This window comes from Gymnodraco acuticeps, unplaced genomic scaffold (genome assembly GCF_902827175.1).
Source record: "Gymnodraco acuticeps unplaced genomic scaffold, fGymAcu1.1, whole genome shotgun sequence".
Classification (NCBI taxonomy): Eukaryota; Metazoa; Chordata; class Actinopteri; order Perciformes; family Bathydraconidae; genus Gymnodraco; species Gymnodraco acuticeps.
The window spans coordinates 181504-208364 of NW_022992297.1; the positions used below are offsets into that span (position 1 = coordinate 181504).

General features: G+C 43.0%; 1 protein-coding gene across 1 annotated transcript in view; it reads right to left on the bottom strand.

The window, feature by feature from the left end:
- LOC117540965 (caskin-2-like) overlaps positions 1-21840 on the bottom strand; it is a 173179-nt gene extending 151339 nt beyond the window's left edge. The window contains exons 1-2 of the mRNA XM_034207957.1: positions 21735-21840; positions 19356-19817 (exon numbers count right to left, since the gene is read on the bottom strand). Coding sequence (XP_034063848.1) covers positions 19356-19449 — 94 coding nt within the window. The 5' untranslated portion in view covers positions 19450-19817; positions 21735-21840. The remainder of the gene's footprint in view (positions 1-19355; positions 19818-21734) is intronic.
- Between the last annotated feature and the right edge of the window lie 5021 nt (positions 21841-26861).

Below are 26861 nucleotides of genomic sequence, written 5' to 3' on the forward strand. Positions count from 1 at the left end.
TTCGGTATTTCCAGACAAGTGGCTCCTGAAATCAATCTTACTAACTGCTGTCTGTGCAATTCTCGGCGCGAGTTGGCAGACTTTATTTTGCTTACTTTAACATCATTTTTCATGGTGGGACTAAGCCATTTCTTGGTATGGGTGTAGCCTACCCCAGCCATACCCTGGCGCTGCCACTGGTGGGATGTATGGGGCGGGCCATTCTGCACATGCGTTAAATGCGTTAAATATTTTAACGCAATGAATTCAAAAAATGAATTACCGCCGTTAACGCGATAATTTTGACAGCATTAATTTAATACCTTTAGTTTAGCACCTTTACCAGCTTTGATAATCAATAATTATAAAACATATCATATATTCTGAAAAGGTATAATAAATATACTTGAATTCTGATGCAAATACTTTTCGACTTTTACTTGAGTAATATTTTGAATGCAGGACTTTTACTTGTAACAGAGCAGGGCTCAACGCTAACTTTTAAAAGTGGTTGCCAGGCTGGCAAACAGGCATCAGCTTTTGGTTGCCAAAACTGAAAATACGGTTGCCATTTTTAGTCACCTTACATTTTAAATAATTAAGATACTATAGTTATACATCAACTTAATAATGAACATGTGACACAAAAGAATGTTCAAATGCTTTACAATAAGTAATTAACACGATTATTTGAGGACCGCCTACTTCCATCTACGTAACATTGCAAAAATCAGGCATATCTTGCCTCAAAACGATGCAGAGAAACTAGTCCATGCATTTGTTACTTCAAGGCTGGATTATTGTAACTCTTTATTATCAGGGTGTACCAAGAAGTCAGTCAAGTCGCTTCAGCTGATTCAAAATGCTGCAGCTCGTGTACTAACCAGAGTTAGGAAAAGGGACCACATTATTCCTGTTCTGGCTGCCTTACACTGGCTCCCTATAGAACACAGGATAGAATTTAAAATTCTTCTTCTCGCCTACAAAGCCCTTAATGGGCAGGCGCCATCTTACCTTAAATAACTCATTATACCCCTACTGTCCTACTAGGGCAGTGGTTCTCAAAGTGGGGGGCGCGCCCCCTCAGGGGGGCGCAGAGGCATGACAGGGGGGGCGCGAGAGACCAGGAGAACAAATGGTTATTAAAAAAAAAAGAAAGAAAGATTTAAAAAAAAAAAAATCATATTTTGAAAAATTATTGATTCGAAAATAATATGATACAGTACAGTACTATTACTTCTGGGTGTCTGTGTTTCATTAAAGCTCGGCTCTGTGTGTGTGTGTGGAACGAGCCATTTTGTGTGTGTGCGCGAGCGAGAGAGAGAGCGCACCGGTACCGGAGATCGTTGATGTTAGCTTCTGGTGCTAGCGAGCTACGCTAACGGATATAAGGAGTTTTTTCAACAACAAAGTGGAGGAGAGTCCTCTCCTGTCAGACTGAGAGACTCAGTGAGCTAAAGGACTCTCTCAGTGTTATCTCAGTGGGTCTCAAACGTTTTGGTCACCATTAATATAAATAAATTAAAAACAATTATGAAATACTATATGACATTAAAAAATGTATAACGTTTAAAAGGGGAGTGATTTGTAAAATATCCATAAAGAAATAGTAAATCTGTTTACAGTTCTGTGTTGAGAGATGTATCCATACTGTAGATCTCTTCATTTTGCTCTCAAAGTGCACCAGATTGATGCTTTTAACTTCAATATTTAAAAATAAATCTTCCCCCCTATGTGAGGTCCACACACCACCTATAAAAATAGCACTTTACCCCTGCTTACACCTATATGCCGTGAGCTGATTATTGAGCCTTCATTGTAACAGTTGCGGGTACACTGTGTGTATGCGTGGGGAGTGTTGCAGTAGAACATTCCTCTGTAGCGCCCGGTACATTAATGGGAAACCCTAAATGTTTGAGCACCCTCTATGAAACGTCAAGCTACCCCACAGTACCCCCAAAATAAATCTTTGGCGCCGCCACTGAGCCTGACTATTTGTGTTGGGGGGGGCCCGACTTTTTTTTTTCTCCAAAGGGGGGGCCTGACAGGAAAAGTTTGAGAACCACTGTACTAGGGCATTGCGTTCCAAGAATGCAGGGTTGTTGGTTGTTCCTAGAGCAGGGGTGCCCACACTTTTTGGGCTGGTGAGCTACTTTTGAAATGACCAGCTCACCGAGGTCTACCAACCAAAAATAAAATCCCAAATTGCAAGGGTTGCTGAATAACACGTTTTATTTATACATGGGATAATAGGGCTGCAACAAACGACTAATTTGATAATCGATTAATCTATCGATTAATGAAACGATTAATCGACTATTCAGACTATTACTGTATGCCTCGCACAATTTCTCAAACGCTCTTATTTAGCCATCAACTTTTAGATTTAGCTTGAGGTTGTTTTAGGCATGTGGAAACTAACAATGAAGACAATAAAGATTAATACTTGATTCAAAAATACATATATTATTAAATTAACTAATTGTTTACAAAATTAACATTGCTTTTTATTTAAATAAAATAAATAATATTTCGCATCAAAAGAAACAACAATGTTTTTAACAAATCGTATTAAATAATCTGATGACAGAACTGTAAACAGAATAGCTGAAACTTTAACAAAATAAAGAGTAACTCAGTTTCCTCTAATCATTAACCCATGTTTGTATAATGTAGTTAACTCCTTGTGTTGCTGCTAGCATACAGAACACCTGACGTGGAAACGTTACTCGTGGATGGGGGGGCTACAGGGCTACTAGAAAGACAGTCGAGCCCGGTGCATTCCTCCGTCTGAATGTGGAGCACTTTTGCTAAATGTTTAGATAAATTGCTCGTGTTACCGCCCTTACATGCTAAACTCTCTTGGCAAGGAGCATTGTCCGCCTCAAGACGGGTAACATTTATCCACACCTTGGAGCGCTTAGTTCTCTCCGCCATCCCCTCCGTGTGTTTCTGCATGTAGCAGCTGCGTGTGTGTAAACTGCCCCGCCCCCTCGCGCACAGACGGGGGAGAGAGAGATCTCGTCTCGATTGGAAAGATAAAAAATACACCGACCATAGACGCATTTGTTTGTCTTTTTGCATATTAGAAACGAGTTGGCGACACTAAGACTGCGAGATAATATTTGTGTAGCAATAATACATGACCTTTCTCTTTCTCAACTCGCTACTCGGAGGGAAGTCGCTGTCATATGCCTTGTGAACACTCCGATAATGCCTCTCCACGTTACCTTTCTTTGGCAGAGCGACGCTTGCTTTACAAATAAGGCAAATAACCTTTGAATGTGACATCACAAACAAATACTCTTCCTCCCATTCTGGGTGGAAGTGGTTTGTCTTTAGCTTCTTGCTCGGTCCTGCACTCATTTTGTTGTTTGTCTCTTGTTTGTCTCTTGAACTTAATTTGAGTTTTCCCTGCACTTGACTGATTTTGTATCGCTTTGCATTCTGGGTTAACAGACTGGAAAGCGATAGGTCGCTTTTTCTGTCAATCAAGTAAACTCCTGAATTAGGTGGCAGGGAGGCCAAGGGAGGAGGGATCAAAACCTGTTTTGTCTATTTTAACGGAGCTGGATTTTTTTTTTATGAATGACTCGCGATCTACCAGCATTGCCCTCGCGGTCGACCGGTCGCCCGCGGTCGACGTACTGGGCACCTCTGTCTAGAGTCTCTAAAAGTACAATGGGAGCCAGAGCCTTTTCTTATCAAGCTCCACATTTATGGAATCAGCTTCCAGTTTGTGTTCGGGCGGCAGACACCCTATCCGTTTTTAAGAGTGCGCTTAAGACCTTCCTTTTTGATAAAGCTTATAGTTAGGGCTAATTAGATTCAGCCCCTAGTTTTGCTGATATAGGCTTAGTTTGTCGGGGGACATCTTACTTCTTCCTTCTCTCTGTCTATACCTGTGTACTCTCATGTTCCGATTAACCCAGCTTCCCCAAATGTCTTTCTTTTTGGTGTCTATATACGCCGGGATCCGGAGTCATGGATGATCCTGCGGTCCTGTGTCCTGCATCGCGAGCCCTGGATCTTGAGTCGTGGCTGTGGTCCTGGATCATAGGTCCTGGATGGATATCCTCGTGGATTCATCTTCCTATTATACACACATGCATTTCCAAACATTTGGATTACCTATGTTGTAAATGTATTATATTTTCAATTACACACGGCATCTATTGCACGTCTGTCCGTCTGTCCGTCCTGGGAGAGGGATCCCTCCTCTGTTGCTCTCCCTGAGGTTTCTCCCATTTTTCCCTTTAAACTGTGGGTTTTCTCCGGAAGTTTTTCCTTGTACGATGTGAGGGTCTAAGGACAGAGGGTGTCGTATTGTCATACTGATATTCTGTACAAACTGTGAAGTACACTGAGACAAATGTAACATTTGTGATATTGGGCTATATAAATAAACATTGATTGATTGATAGCAGAAGGAATGCAGGCAGATGAGCCTCCATTTCACTGGGGGATCAACTACAGTTCTCACTGAATGAGCTACACAAAAGCAGAGCAATTGGGGGGTTGAAATATGGCGTTGTGATGAAGAAGAGTTTGAGCCAATCAGCACCTCAGTGCTAATCTACAGTATCAGGATGCCTTTACACACCAGAGACTCTGTGTCATAAAGAGAGGAGGAGAACGAGTCAGGAGGACATGTTCTTCCAGTTCTCGTACAAAGATAACATTTGAATTGAATGACCAGATGTTTACAGATGTACAATTAATGATTGTTTTTTATATTTCCGATGAACAGACATGTGTTAAATAGTGGTGATAAATATATTTTGTCGGATCAGATTACACCTTCACACTAAACAAAATTAATTAATTGATATTTTCAGATTATAAGGTATTGAATAAGATATTTCTAATATTATAACAGATAATGTTACTATCCTTAATTGTCCAGCAATCAGACTTAACAACACTACTCTTCAATGTATTACCCATGCACAGACAGACCTAAAATGATGTTTCAAGTTTTAAGAATGTTTAATCCTTCCTTTCCAGGTTTTTACAAAAGTCTTTGAATATTTGCCTAACTTTTCCTTTTCAGATTGTGAAACATTTTGAGAATTGTTTAATTTTCCCTTCAGATTTTGAAATGACATAATGATTGATAGTTGAAGTAATGTAATTATGTTATCATGCCATAGTCTTTTGATTTAATATGTGATAAAGTAAACGTCAAGTAATCCTAAAATTGAGGATACTGTAACTTTGCAGATTACAAATGTTATACCTTAACTGTGTATTTGTATACCTTAACTGTGATTTTATACCTTAGCTGGATCTCTTATGATCCTGATTTTATACCTCTCCTGGATCTCTTATGATTCTGATTTTATACCTCTCCTGGATCTCTTATGATTCTACGTTTTAAAAGCTTTTGACTAGTGATTGCCTTAAAGTAAATCTTTAAACTGCAAGCTGGTTTTGATTTTATAGTTTGATAAGTGAGATCAACTAATGGTTAAATGTTAAAACATATTATTTTAAAGTAGATGTTTTTGCTATTATGCATCTGTGTTTTGTGTGTGTTCATTATTGTGCTTTTGACAAAAGATGATCCAAACACTGATGAGAGATGATTTTTCTATTGTGGTTGTCTGTATCAATCATTGTGGTTGAATGTTTCAATCTTATTCTACTTTGTGATGTAATTGATGTACGGTGAGACCACACTCAAATCTGAAGACGCCTATTGATTTAAGTATTGACCAAATTATTATTAGACTAATGTTTTAAAGTTATCAATAAATTATAAAAAGGGAATAACTGTCAAAGAATATTTCTGTCTTTACTCCTAGATATTTGACCTATTCTGTGTGTTGACATTTACGAGCAACCCTGCTTCTAATCTCCCGTAAGGAATGTGATAATGCAGTCGTATGTTCATACTACCAGGTTTTATGGCCTGACCTAGCGGGCAAAGGGGGGGGTTTTACGACTGTGAGAACGCTGGCTTCTAAGCACCACAGATGTGAGAGACATCTCCTGTGTCTCCAGGTGTTTACGCCCAGCCCCAATATGTGGATTTGACTCTCTGTAAACTAGTTAAAGGGTCTACCAAGATGCGATGCTGATCAGATTTTGACATGGCAACCCACAGTCCCCCCGCAGTCAGAACCTTTGACTGTGTGACTTGTGATGTGAATTTCTCCGGCCGATACTTGTATTAAAGATCCGTGTTTGATATCAGAACTCCTGCTCGTCCCGTGTCTCCTTCATGAGTCGGTGACTCCCACTGCATTGCTACACAGAAGTTTCCTTCACACCGAATACCATTTTTCGGGCTCCGGATATTCGGTAGTAATCAGCAGTGAATATTCGAATATTCGGCCCGCGCGTGCGTGGAGGGGGGGGACATCTCCTTCATAAAACGAGTAATAGGGGGATTAATCGGGCAGTTTGATGTGTGTAGAGGTGTGTGTGGTAAAAACGTACCAGCCTGCGGTCGCTCTTTAGCTGTTCTAATGAAAGTAAACACAGTGAAGGCGTTGCGTAAAAGCTCTTTGCGTGCTGGTGCTGCACTTCTCAGAGAGAGTAGCATGTAGCTGCAGCCCCGGAGACTGCAGTTTCAGGACCACAGTCCTGGGACCGCACTCCTAGGACCCTAGCTTTTCGTGACACTGCCACCTAGCGAGTAGGAGACATTAATATGAACGACAATCAGAGTGTGAGTAATATGAAGTGCTTTTAAAGTTGTATTTGTTAAACATTAAAAACAATTCCGGTGTCTTAAAATTAAGTGGGATTAGCTAATGTTAACTATGATAGTCTTAAGGCAATACAAACAAACATCTGTTAGCTTATGATAGCTGGCACAGGCTACCGGGGAAGTGGACGGCGAGGAATCTTGGAGGGTTTTTACTCCGAAGAGGGCTTCCCGGGGTACTGCAGCTGGAGCTGTTTTCTGGTGGCTGAGGGAACAACAGACCCCGCCTCATTCCAGTAAAGAATCCTCAGTGTCCTCTCCACTTTCAGAGGAAGGGTGAGAGGAACTCAAAGACATGCTGGACTCCAGAGGTCATTCCGTGTCCGTGTTAAGGAAATTGTGCCCGTCTTCTAAATAAATACAAAATTGATTCTGCACTGAAATGCCTCTCGGTCAAACTGCATGTTTATCTTTGGCAACCAGGTGCATAAACGCACTAACAGTTGTTTTTGAGTAACCAAGCACCTCTTCAAAGACACATTTGGTTTGTTTTGATTTATTTCGAACGTGTAATACAATAAAATTATAATAATAATTAAATGAAACAAGAGAATTATGATACTGTAGAAACGTAAGCAGTATCAAATTGATAAACTAAATATTATTGACTTACAAATTATATATAAACAAATGATCTACCTAATTACACATCCAAAAAGGCATGGGAAGGAGTTTACACGTATTTAACCCCACCCCTTCTCCCAAAAACTAAATTAACAACATATACATCTAAATGTATGTCTACATACAATATACATTTACAATTATAAATAGATTATATCATTATTACTACAATATATATATATATATATATATATATATATATATATATATTTACGTTGTATGTCAACATAATAACAACACATTGTTGTTAATAATAATAATAATTTAGAAATTAAGAAAAACATATTTTCATGCAATTTTAGATCGTTAATAACAAGCATTACAATGTCTAAAGAGACTCGCTGTGTATGAGACTCAATACTCGCTGGTTGTACGACTGCGGTCCTGAAACTGCAGTCTCCGGGGCTGCAGCTACATACTATTGCTCAGAAGCGGAGTTACACGTCCCGCTTCCTCCTGGTGCTGTAGCAATTTCTGAATGAGAGTTCGAGTTTGAAATATATCTAAAATAATGTATGCTATGCACTGCCATTTCCCAACATAAACATAACAGTCTGCAATGAAACGGTTGTCTCCTGTGTGCTCCACTTCCTACTTGGCGCTCCTGTAACTTTCTCGTGTGAACGAGATACAGTATCTTTTTTTTTTTTCATTGCCCTTTAGGGGCTCCGTACCATACAAAAACAAATGCAAATATTTAATTAAAAAAAGTAAAGTCCTTTCGAGTTATCTGTCTCAAGTCAAGTCTCAAGTCATGAATACCATGGCAAAGTCAAGTCTTTTATCAATGTTAGTCAAGCAAGTCTCAAGTCCAAACATATGCAGACTCGAGTCAAGTCATGTGACTCCTCCACCTCTGTAAAAAAAACAACTTTGATTCCTCTTACCAGTTAGTCATGGATTTCTTTATTCTTATTGAGTAAATTCCAGCATTTTAAACTTTCGAATAATGTCTTTTTGATTTATGCAATTACATTATTTAATGGATTGACACCACTAAACAAATATATACAGCTGGTGTAAAGACACAATTATCTTCATATAATATTATAATTCATCATATGTACTTCCTTAATATAATGTAACTCCTGTTCAAATAGGTTGATGGGAGGGTCATAACACAGGAATAGAAGATTCTTAAGAGTTAACCAATGGACACACACACACACACACACACACACACACACACACACACACACACACACACACACACACACACACACACACACACACACACACACACACACACACAACACACACACACACACACACACACCACACACACACACACACACACACACACACACACACACACACACACACACACACACACACACACACACACACACACACACACACACACACACACACACACACACACACACACACACACACACACACACACACACACACACACACACACACACACACACACACACACACACACACACACACACACACACACACACACACACACACACACCTTTCTACTACGCTGCTATGGACAGTCATTTGCACTACTGTACATATTTTTACTGTTGTAATATATTCAACCTCATCCATCTGTCCGTGACAACCTAACTTGCAGGCCTGTAACTACCTGACAGAGGATGCAACATGAAAGCAAGCATGTGCTGCAACAAACACATTGTAATCATGAAGGCCTTGGAAGAACCTCTAGTCTCTCATGGTCCCCATCCAGGCAGGGCAACACCCACTTCAGTCCGAGGCAAGAGTGTGTGAGAGGAGGACCCTTTCCATGTCAAGATGTCACTCCATACAACACAAGGCCCCACACAGAGGAGCACACAGTGTGTGACAGCTCTGTCTGGGAGCCTCTAATGTGTCAGCTTGCAACAGCTAAGCAGAAAGAGGAGGCTGTGGTAAGACCTCCAACTGACTGAGCACCACCCTAATGTCAGCAGATGGCTGATCGGAGAAGTAACCTCCTCTCTCAGCTCCCTGTCCGTCAGCCTTAGAGCCCTTCTAATCCCCTCAGGAGGCTCCCTGCCAGGGGGGCACAGTTGTCTCTATTTTGTCTCATGGGACCCATACACTAGTCAGTTAACCCTGAATTAAAGAAATACACTTTTTCTCACCAATTAGTGATAGACTAAAAAAATGAAAATGTTTAGGTTCAACTTGATATTATTGTTTTCAACTAACATAATACAGTCATGTGAAATGTGTTGACATAATATATTTAGTTAAAGTCAACGTTTCAGTTTTTTCAGTGAAGAAACTTTTGAAGAGGTATAAAGAGGTCATTTGCTAATAATGGATTTAAAAGCAAAACATTGTATGACAAGATAACATCTCAGATAAAAATGTTCTCCACTGTCTAAAATCCAATAATTCATTTACCACAACATAAATCTGAGAAAATATGCAAAGGCTAAACAAGTCTTTCTGATCTGACAAATGAAACAGTTTGATACAGAAAGATATATATTATATATATATATTTTAGCCCAAGGGACATTACAGCATCTGTATGTGCTTACTGCCATGAATCTGAGTTATTGGGCAAAAACCGAAGGAATATATGTATCCTCCTCACTGTTACAAACTAGAAAAACATTGTCTTTCCTGGGGCAGAATACATTCTTACAGTAAGTCGTAAAATAAGTGAGTTATGTAACCCGACATTCAGTGTGTCAGTGTTGTAGTATACCTCACTGTCACACTTTTGAACAAAACACAACATGAGCACACACACACACGCACAGAGTCCCTTCATGCACCCAGAGATACTCAGTTCTTATGTGTGTCCACCAGAGGTGTGGACCCGAGTTTGACTCGAGTCCACCAGAGGTGTGGACTCGAGTCAAACTCGGGTCACTAATTTGATGACTTTGGACTCGACTTGACAAAATCACAAAACACTTGCGACTCGACTTGGACTTGAACACCAATGACTCGGGACTTGACTTGGACTTGAGTCTTCTGACTTGAGGTGACTTGATCATTTAATTCAGAGGTCTCCAACACGCCGATCGCGAGCTGCCGCTAGAAGAGCAGACTCCCGTCGGGGAGAGCAGAATCTCCAGCCGCTCCTACTCTTGCGGGGGAATCCAACCATGCAGGGAAGGGCGTGACTTTATTTTGCTGGGCCACCATGCGGCCAATCGTATGCGAGGACACACTAGGATCATACCATTATGTGAAAGAAGGGTGGGGGGCAGACGCTCCAAAGACAGCAAGTGTAGTGGTACAGGCCAGCTACACAGCTTTCTTTTCAATGATATTGGAGAAAGCAAAGCTGAGTGCAGGATTTGTAAAATGAAAATAACCTTCTTTTTTTGTTGGCAACCACTCAGGATTTGTTGCCAGAGGTGGGAGAAGTTCAGATCTTGTACTTGAGTAAAAGTACCAGAGTGTAGGAATACTCGGTTACAATAAAAAGTCCTGCATTCAAAATGTTAATCGCTGCACATTATCACTTGCATAAAGATAGATTGTGGGTCCCTTATAACATGTTGTACAGAGTGGAAATAAACATTCTGGTCACCTCAACATCAGGGATCTTATACATTAAACTCCTTCTGAATCAAACCGTGACGGTAGCCTAACCTTACTGATCCCTCTTAAATTAGAAAAAAACACGTTACTTTACCAGCAGAGAGAAAATGGATTATTACATTATAGGGGTGTAACGGTTCACAAACATTTCGGTTCGGTACGTACCTCGGTTTTTTGGTCACGGTTCGGTTCGGTACGTTTTCGGTACAGCAGAATTTTTTTTCACAAAACAAAACATATATATATATATTTTGTATTATTATTAAACTGTGGATAATGTATTCACTCAAATAAATACAAAATATAATAAAATAAACATTAAGGTGCAGCATTTCGATTAACTGAAATAATCTGTATTTGAACTGTACTGTACTAGCACCTAAACAGCCAGTTTGACATTATGACTTGCTTGTCATTGTATTGTCATGTTTTTTTTAAAGAAAGATGAACTTGTCCACCGCAGTACTTTTCCCAGAAAGGTTCATGAGAACTTAGTTCATGTGAACTCTTTAGTTCTCATGGTAATGAGATAAATCCCTGGGGGTGGATTAGGCAAATTAAACCGCTGACGTCACTTCTTCTTCTTCTGCTTTGGGTTTACTGGCAGGCCGCAAACCAGTTCATGGCGTATACTGCCGCCCAAAGTCCCCGGCCGGAAGTCCCCGGAGTTGGGGACTGGCTTCAGTAGAAGCTGCTGGGACTCCCAGCAGCTTCTACTGAAGCCTTCCGAGTAAATCGCCAGAACGCCGACACCTCCTAATCTCCACCGCTTCCATGTTTTATTTTGTGTTGCCATAAATTAGTCTCTCTGCGTTTCTGCGCTGGGCTAATGCTAATGCTAATAATGCGAGGATAATAAATGGCGGCTTCACAAAACTTTTTGGGAGTTTTACGGGGCGTGGTTTGTAATCCGCCCAGCCAATCAGAAATATAGCTCTTTTCTCACAAAAGAGCCACTCGAGGGGGTAAAAAGGTTCTCATGAACTAAGATCGCATGAACCTTTGTGGGAAAAGTACCGCGGTGTGAATGCGCCTATTGCTTGCCGAAAGGGCAGATCTGCTGGCACTAACAATGTCTCCTGCTGTGGAGAACACCCTCTCTAGGGACAGAGGTAGGAGAAACAGCCAGGTAGCGCTTTGCTAACATGGCAACATAAGGATATTTGGCGTTTGTAATAGCTTTGGCTCGGTCTGAACTTTTTGCGAGTGGTGGAGGCTTAAATGCTAGTGGGAGTTGGGTTTGCACTTCAGTCATTTTCTTTTGGTACCGGTGATATTCACGTTCGGGTGATGCCTTTTCAAGAGTGTGCAAGTTTGATGTATTGCCAGCCACGTAACCAATTTTAGTTGAACAATGCCGACAAACAGCTTTGGTTCTGTCCACCTGTCTTTGTCCGTCATCCTTGAACGTAACTGCGAAACCAAAATGTTCCCAAACCGGAGACTTCAATGATGCTGGAGGATTTTCGAGCTCAACTTTATCTGCGTTCGCCATTAATTTTCGACAGTTCCTCAAATTACTGACTAAATTTGAACGCATCCCTCTGACCAGCTCTCATAGTATGCCTCTCGTCCAATTAAATGACTTGCTCGCTCTATGACGCGTTGAACCCAATGTGAGCAAATTACTCTGAATGCTGCGACGCAGCACCTGAGATTACTTCCAAGAAGTTGTTCACGTTCTCATTTTTTTTTACGTTTAACGTTATATTCGTTCGGTACACTTCGGTACACACGTGTACCGAACCGAAGGGCCCGTACCGAATAATTTCGGTACGGGTACGTGTACCGTTACACCCCTATTACATTATTAATGTGACTAATAAAGAGCAGTTTGATTAGTAAGTAATATTCTGTTGATGAATGTCATTACATTTGGTGAAAAGCACATAATGATTTATTTAAGACTTGTTTTTTCAAAGTTTAGGACTTGGACTTGCCCATCCTGACTTGAGACTTGACTCGGACTTGAGCGCAAAGACTTGAGACTTACTTGTGACTTGCAAAACAATGACTTGGTCCCACCTCTGGTGTCAACCACATGACCCCCTGCCACTCCCTCCAGTTAAAGAGTTCAATCCATGTTCAGGTTCTCCTTCCTCCATCTGCACCCCGGCCCAAGGCTTAGGCTGGAGGTTTGGGAATGTCTAGCATGTCAGCTTGACACCAACACAGCTTAAGAAGCATCTGACCTGCAGAGGATTTGCTTCCAGTGATGCAAACACAGGTATGGTGAAAAAAGAGAGAACTATTCGAAGCAGGAAAAAACAGTGTAATATACCATCTGACAAAGGCCTGCGCTATAATGCTTAAATTAGCTGCTATTCTTTATAATATACTCAGATCAATAGGAGACAGAGATGTTAAGTTATAAATCAAGGGTTTTTATTATTATTTACAGCAGGGGTGGGGAACCTTTTGCCTTTACATTTTTACAACATCCTCCGAGGGCCGTACAAATGATTGAACTCAACCTCTGCTTAAAAAAACTAAAATCACAGCCCATTCATTTGGCCTTTCTTTCATTCTGTGCAAAGAAAAAGCAACCTCTTAATCCAGATATCTCACCATGACTCACGTATGCATGCATGTGCACGGTGTGGCATGACCACCAACACAGAAAGATATGGACACAAGATGTGTGCAAATGTATTTAGTATCCTATCCATGTGAACATGATTTAAGTGTGGGGGGGGGCCTAACCCCCTCTAGGGGGAACCTCACCTCCTCTAGGGGGGTCCGGGGGGCATGCTCCCCCGGGAAGATTTGTTTTTAAATATTGAAGTTAAAAGCATCAATCTAGTACACTTTGAGAGCAACATGAGGAGATCTATGGATACATCTTTCAACACCAATATGAAACAGAACTGTAAATATTTTACAAATCACTTCCCTTTTAAACTGTATTCTTGTTATTTTTAACAACTTTTTTGTTACTGTCATATAGTATTTTATACCTGTTTTTCATTTAGTCTCATTAATAACTATAATGATCATATCAAGGTGTGCCTTAACCTCCTCACTGAGCTGAGGTTATGTGAGCCTCTCAGGAGAGAGCTCTCTTCCACCTGGTTGTAGAAAAGCTCTTTAAATTTGTTAGCATAGCTAGCTAACCAGATGCTAATAACAACAGATCGACACTGTGCTTACAACTAAAGACACAGCCACGCAAACAATGCGGTGTGTACTGCTCCTTATGGGTACTGCAATATTTGAGGAGCTGGAGCGGCGTTCCGGTGCTCTCTGTCAGCACTCTAGTCTACTATGAGGTGTGACCAGTGTTGTGCTAGTTACTGAAAACCAGTAACTAGTTACCATTACTAGTTACTTCATTTCAAAAGTAACTCAGTTACTTTACTGATTACTTACACCAAAAAGTAATATGTTACTGTGAAAAGTAACTTTTTAGTTACTCCCATTAATGCCCTTATAGCCTTCATTTCAGTACTGTTATTGCATTGGAGAATAATACAATCTGTTGATCAACTTGACATGCATTATATGCAATCTGGATTGCATCGATATTAGCTGGCTTTCCATTTTTGTATATTCTTTCTCCAGGTAGTTGGAAAAAGTTTTCCGTCACATATGCCGTGTGCCGCCCGGACATGCTATCATGCTAACTAGCTCCCTGAAAGCGGGTGACTCCACTGTAGCAATAGCCTGCATGTGTTCTACAACATACCGTGCAATGGCTTTATCGACTTTTCCCTGGCTAGCAGTCCCTTGGTTAAAATCCAGCCGCTGTTGCTTAGGTGGAGGTGGAGTGGCGTCGGCTGAGTCTCTGTGGTCTTAGCTACTAGCTTCGTCCCAGCATGTTGTTTTTGCAGATGTTTTAAGAGATTTGAATTACTGGTTTGGGCAGTAGATAGGATCTTTGACCCGCCAAGACACAACTTACATTTAACAGAAACTTTCTTTTCTTTGTGCTCGACAAAAGTGAAATAGTGAGAATATCTCCAGGTGGAAAAACTAGACTTGAGCTCCGCCGCCGCCATGATAGTCTTGTTAGTAAACAACACAAACACGCCCACAGCCCGTCTCCGCATGTGACACAGGAAATATTTAAGTATATTTACTCAAGTACTGTACTTAAGTTAGACCCTCCAGAAAAACGTGATTCTGCGATCGCAGAATTTACCGCATAATCAGCAAAATGGCGCACATTTTTAAAAGGCCGCATATTTATCAAAAGGCCGCATAATCCCCGCATTTTTCCACACAAAGTTGAGGAAAAAAAAGTTAACTCGTCTTGACGCGAAGTGGTGATGATGATGACGGGACGTCATCAGCTCGCGCATCACAGAAGGTAAACAACACCGTAGAGTGAACGTATGGAGCTCACACGCGAGAGAAAACACCAAGATGAAAAAATGTAATCCATCTCATTTACCGACGAACATTTCTGCTAAAGACCGGGCAAAGCAGTACCCCGATGTCTTGCACGAAAGTGGGGGGAAACTATTCTGCACCCCGTGCAACTGTGTGTTGGAGCATAAGAGAACATCGACGGTGACGACCCACTTTGATTCATTCAAACATTCGAACATGCCTTCTGCTGCTGCGGACAAGAAAGCCAAACAACTCACGTTCACCGAGGCATCGACCAACAAAACCCTTTCGAGGGCTATAAGAAACGAGGTGAGAAGCCTACAAGATTGAAGCTGGTCAGATAACGAACATGAAATGAAAACAGAATGAGGCGGAGAAGTGTGTGTGTGTGTGTGCGTGAGAGAGAGTGTGATTAAAATAGCCCAATTGCTTTTACAATAAATAAACATTGAATGTGTTTAATTGTATAGTAAAGGGGTTTAACGTTAGTGGCAGGTTGTGTGTGAGAGAGAATAAATAAATAAGACATCCCAATATTTATTTTTTCCGCATATTTAGCATATTTCGCAACTTTCTGCATATTTCACAACTTCCCGCAATTTCACCGCATAAAATCACATAAAACCCCGCATATTTGATCGCATAATCAAGGATTTTAGCCCGCATAATCAAGGATTTTAGCCCGCATAATCAAGGATTTTTGCCCGCGTTTTTCTGGAGGGTCTAGTAAGTACAGTTCTCATCTCTGTTCGCCTGGCTGTTGACTATATAAAAAAACTGACGGAGTAATGCGCCATGTAGTAACGGTAACTGAATTACTGAATTAAAAAAGTAATGCGGTAGAGTACTAGTTACTGCCAAAAATAACGGCGGTTAAAAATAACAGTGGTTACTGTTATTCCCACCACTGGGTGTGACTTGTGCCAAAGAACAGATAACTAAGCTAACTGAGCGGAGCACTGACGTGTCAACGTACGCCAACGCCTCCATCAATTTTGAATGGGTTGACGTAGAATACAGGCGACGTCACGACGATGTCTGACGTCACGGCGACGTATCATAGGTGCGCTCAAAGTATGCGCTCAAAGTATGCGCTCACGTGGGGGCGGTGTGGCTTAGAAAGCGCTATCTTAGATATGCGTGTTGATAACGTACGTGTGTATATGCGCGTGAATGACGTACGTGTGGATAAGCGCGTGAATAACGTACGTCTCGCCTCCGTTAGCATTGTATAGTATCTGGTACGGGGATTAATAAGAGTTGTGTCTAGCAGCTCTCTCTCTCTCTGCTCGGGAACAGCTGATTGCTGCACGGTGATCAGCTGTCCCTCCCTCCCTCAAGGTGTGTGTGGGTGTGTCTGTGTGTCTCATTCACTGTCCCTCAGGTTGTAGCATGTTTCGATTGCCAGTTTGTGGCTTGTATGTCTTGTGAACGCAACGCTGGCATAATATGATGTGGCCTGTTGACATGGCCTCTAATAAACACACAGGACTAAATTAATACGTGTGTAATTCAGCCCAGATGCGGTGACTGCAGGCCAAATCCATTAATTGTGAACTTGTTCAAAGTTGCACTGGTATGAGGCGCAGTGAGAACCACGCACCTGTCAGACTAGCGAATGGGCACATTTCAATTTCAGGAGAATAATGAAGATGTGATTGGTTGTTCCACTCTCCGTTTCTCACGAGACCAGTGCGCTGCTGTTTACATTAGTGTGGACTGGACCGACTGAAACTGACGGCAAGGTTAATTATTGTGGAAGGATGCACCCCATCCTGCAACAAAAAGGCAGCGAAATGTGCTAAAATCACTGATTTATTCAGAACCCCCGTATGGTATAGAATGACGAAGCAGAAAGTGAGCGAACATTATGGCAAGGCAATTTTATTTATATAGCACTTTTCAGCACGTGGCGATTCAAAGTGCTCTACAGATTAAAAGCAAAAGACATTTAAGAACACATACATTATTAAAAAGGCATTTAAAAACAGGCATAATAAGCAAAGGTAATGAAATAAATTAAATAATAAACACAGCAGGTACAGAATACATGACTAAAAAGGCATACTGTAGTGTGAGTATGAGCAGCTCAATTAAAAGCAGCAAATAGGTGCGTTTTTAGTCTGGATTTGAAAATAGGAAGTGTTTCGGCGGACGTGCATGTTTTAGGACGTTTGTTCCAGATTGTTGGGGCATAATAACTAAAAGCTGCTTTTCCATGTTTAGTGGTTATTCTCGGAACAGAGAGCAGACCCGACCCAGAAGACCTGAGACTCCTGGATGCTTCATAGTGATGGAGGAGGTCGTCTATATACCTCGGTCCTAAGCCATTTAGTGATTTAAAAACTAGCTGTAGTATTTTAAAATCAATTATTTGGCCGACTGGAAGCCAGTGTAATGATCTCAGAACCGGAGTGATGTGATCCACTTTTCTAGTGTCAGTGAGCACTATTATGAGCCACTTTTCTTTCTATATTGTAGCCTGATAGCACATCGACTGTCAACAAAACTGTTTCTCAGTCCAATGCTAAGTTAGTGGCAGGCCCTGTGTGACTGGAGACTATAAGGCAACACAAAACCCAAACATGTCCTTAATGTTACCGTTAGACTGCAGCTAACTGCGGGGCTACAAACCCCTCATACTGTGAGTGAATAACTTGAGATGGTTATGTTGTCTAAAGGGGAGACCATCATTATGGTATCAGGCCATGCAAATACAGGGTCAACTTAGTGATAACATAAGTGTTGTATAATATATGTTCTTGAATAATGTTATTTCATAAATAGTTGTTAATGATTACATGTTCTCCTTATTCAGTTCCACTATCAGATGATGCTGATGGTGATGGCCCTGAGGGAGATGCAGGCAGAGCTCAGTGGACAGAACTGGCAGGTACAGAGGAAACTGTTTCAATAGGCTATGACTGACACTGAACACAACCAAAGGAAATGTAATGACAACAGTATAAGCAAGCTATGTTCATGTTCTCTCAATAAGTTATTATAGTTATTGATCAGAGTTGAATCCCAATGCTGGTTCTTATTCAGTACCAGCAGATGCTGAGGAGGTTGACAAGACAAGTCAAGATTCAGGGTCCAGCACAAGGGAAATAGCAACTGAGTAGGGTAACAACGTTGTAGATATTGACGATACATCCAGCAAGACGCCCCCAAACAAACTGGTATGGCCTGGCTGGGTGTATAAATCACGACATGACCTATGGTCCTAGTCCGGCCCTGCTGACTCATCACACACCCATACACTACACACACATTACTGATGAACTGATATCACAATTGAGTTACTCTCTTTAAATAAATATACTGTAATTGGAAAAGAATCATGTGTGGTGTCCTTGTTTTGTCCGTCCTTGAGCCAGGGCTCCCTATTGTTGTAGGTTATTCTTGTTTTGTGTGTGTATGTGTATGTGTATGTGTATGTATGTGTATGTATGTGTGTGTGTGTGTGTGTGTGTGTGTGTGTGTGTGTGTGTGTGTGTGTGTGTGTGTGTGTGTGTGTGTGTGTGTGTGTCACTGAGCAGGCAGCCATACTGATGAAAGCTCAGAGCAGATAACGCCACAAAGAAAGACTTCAACTTCACAGCATGATGGCCTTAACTTCCCCCAGGCTGGATAAGGGAGGACGCGTCATGTTTCAATGTTTCAATGTCAATGTTTCTGTAAAGAGCTTGCTTGTTGCTTGACTTGGAATCTATGCAGATAAGAACATCTGAAAGCAGAAGAAAGCCCACCACATCCCAGGGAGCGAGGAGCTGCGGGGGTCTGTGTTCAGGAGAATATCCAGTGCTGTCCACTTGTCCACAGCTGAACCTGAACTTATGGTTCGCAAACAATCTGCACTTGGTTAAGAAGTGACATCCCCCACTCCTGTGCCTCTTCTTACTTAGTTATATTTCATATTGGAAACGACCCGAGGTTAATGTAGTGAAGTACATTAACTCAGGTACTGTACTTAAGTATGATTTTGGGGTATTTAGATGTTATGCTACTTTTTACTTCTACTCCACTACATTTTGGAAGCCAATATTGTACTTTTGACTCCACTACATTAATTAAACAATTAGTTACTCATTACTTTACATATTCAGATTATGAGCTAATACAAAATATAAATAAACTAATACAAAAGCTATTGCATACATACAGTAAGCTGTGTACTTACTTGTTTTGCTGCACTTGACTTTGGAGAGAAGTTTGTGTGCCAGCAGAAGATCTCCAGTCTTCACAGCCAGCAGCAGGTCCTGTTCCTTCCCCATGACTGAAGCCCTGACCACAGACACAGAGTGCTCACAGTCATCAAGCCCAGGTGGCTTTTTGTCTTCAATGTTCCTTCAATAGAACTATCTCAGCAAATATTTGTAAGTGAGCGAACAGGTAGCTGCTGAATCCATAGAGGGCTTAGCAGCATCTAGAGAGAGGAAGGTGGACTATTCCAGGAGATCACTTTCCTAGCGTGGTCCGGGTCTGGCTCCATTCTCTCTGATGGTGGTGAACTTAGATCTGGAGTTACAGGAGGACGTGTAGAAGTGTACTCGCCTGCAGGACTGAGTGTGTGCTCAAAGTCTGTCCCTGTTAACCTGAAGGCATCAGCAGCCCAACATGAAATGACACTGCAGAGAGAATCCTAGAAAGACAGACGAGAATCCCTTTGAGTCTATGACCATTTCAAACATATTTTTCATGAAAATTATAGCCTCTTTGTATCCTACCATTTCTATGACCCTGCTGTTTGTTCGCCATACAGCTGAGGACTGGTTTATCACACCTTAATACTTGCTTCAAATGTGTACTTTTCTTGTTATTTGATCAAAAACAAGAGATTTAAATCATAACTTTGCAAATGTCAGACTTTTTCAATAATAAAATAGCATTGATGGCCCCAATGAACAGATTATGGCATTTGTTATGTTTTGAAACCAAGCAAGTGAGAACATTTCAAGTGAGTTAAAAGTGCAATCCTGAAATATCTCATATAGTCCAAAGTGGACTGTGGCAAAGAAAAGCACAAAAGCTTCAAAGCTGTACTGATAAAACAAATGAGAACATATTGTAAATCAAGGCACATATTATTTGAACCAGCTCATGGTTTGAAATGGCAAACATTGAAAAGCAAAAGTATTATTAAAACCATGTACTACATCATCACCTTGGTCCCATCATATACTCTGGGAAGAGAATATTACTGTGCTTGAAAACTGGGATCACATCATCATGTGAGGTTGACTTTGTGACCTGGAGAACATTTCAGCTGCAACATTAGCTCGTTGATAAGCTTGGGATATGAGATCTTTTTGTAGCCATTCGTGGTGAAGGCATCTGTGCTATTGTATGCATTATGTGTGACCCAACATTTCTACAGGCATGGCAGAATATGGCACTATTTTCACATGCATATTCCAGTCTATTTGTATACCACGAGCTGCAAAATGACCGCCTAACCCCACTGTACAGGCGGGTACTTGTTTAGATATACCTGGGCACTGGGCAGGCTCTGTTTTGCCGAGGTATCCTGGCACCTGCGGGCTGCAGAGGGGCGGCGTAGTTTGGGGCGACGAAGACTGCTGCTCCGGGGGCGAGGGCGGCGAGTCAGGCGGGAGTAAGCTAGTGTCCACAACGGAGGGTAACGTGATGTCCCCATCTGACCTGTTGCTACGGTCTGCAGTAGATGCAGTGTTGCTGGCGTTTAGTGATGGTTGCTTTAACCATTTTCGTATAAATGATTATCCACAGATGTGTGTCACTGCTGAAGCACTTTGGAAATGATGCACGCGCAGCGGAGCAGGTCACGCGCACCTGACACAATTCGTTATTTGTATTTTTCGGGGGTACAATGTATGCCTAATGTGAAATATAATCAAGTGTTAAATCAGACTTTAGTTCCACCTGGAGTAAATCCACAAGCTACCCTGCAGTATACAAAGCCATTCAAACTAGCTGCACCTTTACCAGCTTTGAGAACACTTTCATGATCAATCATTATAAAACATATCATATTATTCTGAAATGGACCAATCTGCACAATGACTAGCCTACTTGTACTTTTGCTACTTTAACTATGCTATATTTTTATGCTAATACTTTTCTAGTTTTACTTGAGTTATATTTTGAATGCAGGACTTTGACTTGTAAAAAAGTATTACTATACTCTGGTACTTTTGCTTAGTTAAAATATCTGAGTACATCTCCCACCTATTGGTATCATAAATGTTGGCGCTGAAGTGTTGGGAGTACCGTAAACCGGTGGATCAGCGGGTGGATCAGCAGGAGCATCGGGCAGCATTTCCGGCTGCAGAGAGCGCTTAAATCCGACGCTCAGCCTCTGTGGCCGGACTCGTTCATTATCCTGTGTCCGCTGCTAATGGTATAAAGTACATCGAACCTCTCCTCGTTCGCTGACTTGTCAGCCTCACTGTCAGGCTGTTCTCTCCCCCGACACACACAGTATTTTATATTTCTTAACTATACAAGTTTGTTTAACCGAGGTAGTTTCCGTTTCTTCCAAACAAAGACGTTTATAAAGGAAAGGAAGCAGTGTTCTCACCTGTTGTGGACAGTGCAGGTGGCAGCAGACAAGACACACACACCGCAGACTCACTGAAGGCAAAGCGCTGACAGCACGAGACGGAGCCCGCGTGTCAAGTCCAAACACTCACTCAATGTTTAGAGCTTCCGATAGTCACTTTCAAAGTAAAGCTCTCATTTAACATAATAATAATAATAATAATAAATGAAACTTTAATCATCTGTCTATTTACTGGTTTGAAAATCATTTTGCCACTGAGTATTTGCAGGTGTTGTATACAACCTACAAAAAGTACCGTTTATTTCCGAAACTACTTCAGCAAGACATGTTTTTATTTTGAAAGCAAAACAAACATATACTCATTCTTAATTCCCACATTTGTATTGTTGTTGGGTTTTTTAAACAGTTTTACTTCTTGTAATTGCATTGAATCTTTGAATAATTATGTTTATAATATAAATTGTGTTTATATTTTATATTGTTGCATCGACTCAGTTGTCTTGTGTCTTATCTGTCAGAGAGAAACCATTATTTATTTTATTTTCATTATCATACATTTTACCTCCATGTGTCTATCTGATAACATTTTATATTTTGCTGCATGTACTTTTTAAAATTCTTTACAAATAATCTGAGGGGAATTTCTTGTTGTTTGTTTTTAACTTGTGATGTGTCATTTTGTAAAGCACTTTGAGCTGCATGAGTTGTATGAAAAGTGCTATATAAATAAAGCTTTATTATTATTATTATGTGCCTGTCGAATCTCTTTGAAGAACCAGCACCCCTCTCTGAAGAACCAGCACCTTACCGTGGTAGAGAGGTTTGTGTGCCCTGATGAACCTGGGGGCTGTGTTGTCTGGAACCTTGTGTTCCTGGTAGGGTCTCCCATGGCAAATTGGTCTCAGGCAAGGGGCCAGACTAAGATTGGTTCAAAAAACCTCATGAAAGACGACACAAGAAGTGAGGATACCCGGCCCGGAGGAAGCCCGGGGTCCCCTTCTGGAGCCAGGCCCAGAAGGAGGACTCGTCGGCGAGCGTCTGGTGGCCGGGCTTGCCACGGAGCCCGGCCGGGCCCAGCCCGAAAAGGCAACGTGAGCAACACCTCCGCTTTTCCGTCCCGCGGGCCCACCACCTACGGGAAACAGCGATGGGGTCGGGTGCGCTGCCAGAAGGGTGGCAGTGAAAGCGGAGGGTCTCGACGGACCAGACCCGGGCGACAGAAGCTGGCTTTGGGGACGTGGAACGTCACCTCTCTGGGGGGGAAGGAGCCGGAGCTTGTGCGGGAGGTGGAGCGTTACCAGTTGGATCTGGTTGGGCTCACCTCTACGCACAGCGTCGGCTCTGGAACCTTACTTCTGGATAGGGGTTGGACTCTATTCTTCTCAGGAGTTGCTCAAGGTGTGAGGCGCCGGGCGGGTGTGGGGATACTCACAAGTCCCCGGTTAGGTGCTTCGTTGTTGGAGTTTACCCCAGTGGACGAGAGGGTCGCCTCCCTACGCCTGCGGGTTATGGGGGGGAAAACTCTGACTGTTGTGTGCTTATGCACCCAACAGCAGTTCAGAGTATACGGCCTTCTTGGAGACCCTGGAAAGAGTCCTGTATGGGGCTCCTGAAGGGGACTCTTTAATCTTGCTGGGAGACTTCAACGCACATGTGGGCAATGATGGAGACACTTGGAGGGGCATGATTGGGAGGAACGGCCCCCCTGATCTGAACCGGAGTGGTGGTTTGTTACTGGACTTCTGTGCTAGTCATGGATTGGCCATAACAAACACCATGTTCGAACATAAGGATGCTCATAAGTGTACGTGGTACCAGAGCACCCTAGGCAGAAGGTCCATGATCGATTTCGTTATCGTATCATCGGACCTGAGGCCGTATGTTTTGGACACTCGGGTAAAGAGAGGGGCGGAGTTGTCAACTGATCACCATCTGGTGGTGAGTTGGGTCGAGTGGCGGGGGAAGCCTCTGGATAGACCTGGTAAGCCCAAACGTGTAGTTCAGGTGAACTGGGAACGTCTGGAGGAGGCCCAAGTTCAGGAGTCCTTCAACTCACACCTCCGGCGGAGCTTTTCGGGCATTCCTGTGGAGGTTGAGGACATTGAACCAGAGTGGTCGGTGTTCAAAGCCTCTATTGCCGAAGCCGCGGCGGGGAGTTGTGGTCTCAAGGTCCTAGGTGCCTCAAGGGGCGGTAACCCTCGAACCTCCTGGTGAACACCGGTGGTCAGGGAAGCCGTCCGACTGAAGAAGGAGGCCTTCAGGGATTTGTTATCCCGGGGGACTCCCGAGGCAGATGCAAGGTACCGACAGGCCCGAAGGGCAGCAGCCTCATCCGTGGCCGAGGCAAAGCAGCGGGTGTGGGAGAAGTTCGGAGAAGACATGGAGAAGGACTTTCGGGCGGCACCAAAGTTGTTCTGGAAAACTGTCCGACACGTGTCTCAGGAGGGGGAAGCAGGGAACCATCCAAGCTGTGTACAGTAAGGATGGGACGTTGTTGACCTCAACTGATGGAGTGTTAGGGCGTTGGAAGGAACCCTTTGAGGAACTCCTGAACCCGACAACTCCGCCCTCTATGTTAGAGGCAGAGCTGGAGTATGACGGGGGATCAACACCAATCTCCCGGGGGGAGGTCACTGAGGTCGTCAAACAACTCCACAGTGGCAAAGCCCCGGGGGTGGATGAGATCCGCCCGGAAATGCTGAAGGCTCTGGGTGTTGAGGGACTGTCATGGTTGACACGTCTCATCAACGTTGCGTGGAAGTCGGAAACAGTACCGAAGGAGTGGCAGCCCGGGGTGGTGGTTCCCCTTTTTAAAAAGGGGGATCAGAGGGTGTGTGCCAATTACAGAGGCATCACACTACTCAGCCTCCCCGGGAAAGTTTACTCTAAGGTACTCGAAAGGAGGGTCAGGCCGATTGTCGAACCTCAGATTGAGGAGGAACAATGCGGATTCCGTCCTGGTCGTGGAACGACGGATCAGCTTTTTACTCTCGCAAGGATCCTGGAGGGGGCCTGGGAGTACGCTTATCCGGTCTACATGTGTTTTGTAGACTTGGAGAAGGCGTATGACCGAGTTCCCAGGGAGTTACTGTGGGAGGTGCTGCGGGAGTATGGGGTGAGGGGGTCTCTACTCAGGGCCATCCAATCTCTGTACTCCCAAAGCGAGAGCTGTGTCCGGGTCCTCGGCAGTAAGTCGGACCCATTTCCGGTGAGGGTTGGCCTCCGCCAGGGCTGCGCTTTGTCATCAATCCTGTTTGTAATATACATGGATCGGATTTCGAGGCGTAGTCATGGGGGAGGGGGTCTGCAGTTCGGTGGACTAAGGATTGCACCACTGCTTTTTGCAGATGATGTGGTTCTAATGGCTTCATCGGTCTGCGACCTTCAGCACTCACTGGATCGGTTCGCAACCGAGTGTGAAGCGGCTGGGATGAGGATCAGCACCTCCAAATCTGAGGCCATGGTTCTCAGCAGGAAACCGATGGACTGTCCACTCCAAGTAGGGAATGAGTCCTTACCCCAAGTGAAGGAGTTCAAGTATCTCGGGGTCTTGTTCTCGAGTGAGGGAACAATGGAGCGTGAGATGGGCCGGAGAATCGGAGCAGCGGGGAGCGGTACTGCAGTCGCTTTACCGCACCGTTGTGACGAAAAGGGAGCTGAGCCAGAAGGCAAAGCTCTCTGTCTACCGGGCCATTTTCATTCCTACCCTCACCTATGGTCATGAAGGATGGGTCATGACCGAAAGAACGAGATCGCGGATACAAGCGGCCGAGATGGGTTTTCTCCGCACGGTGGCTGGTGTCTCCCTTAGGGATAAGGTGAGAAGTTCGATCATCAGGGAGGGACTCGGAGTTGAGCCGCTCCTCCTTCGCGTCGAAAGGAGCCAGTTGAGGTGGTTCGGGCACCTAGTTAGGATGCCACCTGGGCGCCTCCCTAGGGAGGTGTTCCAGGCACGTCCAGCTGGGAAGAGACCAAGGGGTAGACCTAGGACCAGGTGGAGGGATTATATCTCTTCGCTGGCCTGGGAGCCCCTTGGGATCCCCCAGTCAGAGCTGGTTGATGTCGCCAGGGAAAATAAAGTTTGGGGCTCTCTGCTGGAACTGCTACCCCCGCGACCCGACCACGGATAAGCGGGAGAAGATGGATGGATGGATGGTCACGTAGGTTTCGGCGACAGTTCTTCAGTTTGTCCAGAAGTCTTCTCATCAGGGCTCTATAAAGAGAGAACAACGGCAGATGTCTAATATTTAATGCAGCCGAACCGTGTATTACAATGCATTTATGTGATGACTTCCAAAGAGAAAAGCAAGCACACTCGGAATTAAGTATTATTTTATTTTTAAAACATGTTTTCAGATTTCATATCGCATAAACACATCCCAACATGCTTTGCGGCTAAAACATCCAATCAGCTGAAGATCTTGCCTACTGTTTCCGGTATTGTGTTTATGACGGATGTATTTTTTTATACACACATTCCTTCACATTTTAATTTACATTAAAGTATTTTGCGAGGCCTTCTAAAAATGTTTTAAATATAACTAGGGTTGTAGTTGAAGAGTTTGTAAATTAACATGAACCGAAGCTGTTGCATGGCAACGCAATCGCACAACGTCACGTCCAGTATTTCCACAACCACACACATCGATTTAATACACTGCCAATGTCTGTCTTTATTATCTGACCCTTTAAGATGTCCCTTACACTACCAGTGCTTTTTGAAATAACTGTTGTCCCTCTCCCGATCCTCAACATAGGTTCTAGTTAGTTGTGAATTATGTTACACATCCAATATCAATGTCTGTGTTGAACTTTACTGTCGGCTCACAGACCGTGGTCGAGGAAACAGGGGGGGATGACTCTTTGTCGTCTCCCAGGACAGAAGCAACACGCTTCGGATTCAATAACCCACTTTATGAAATCACTGGAGAGAGGCTAGTCCGTCTTGGGAGGTCGTTGTATTTATTTAGTTCTTCCGTTTCACAAGATACATCACAGACCTATGCTTTTTCCTGCTGCCTCGTTTCATTTCCAGAAAACATATCTACCGCTCGCTCACTCTCGCTCTACCATACCCACTCTCACATGCACGCGCCACACCCCTCTCTTAAAGGGGTAGCGATCTCACTCTTCATGACCCTAATG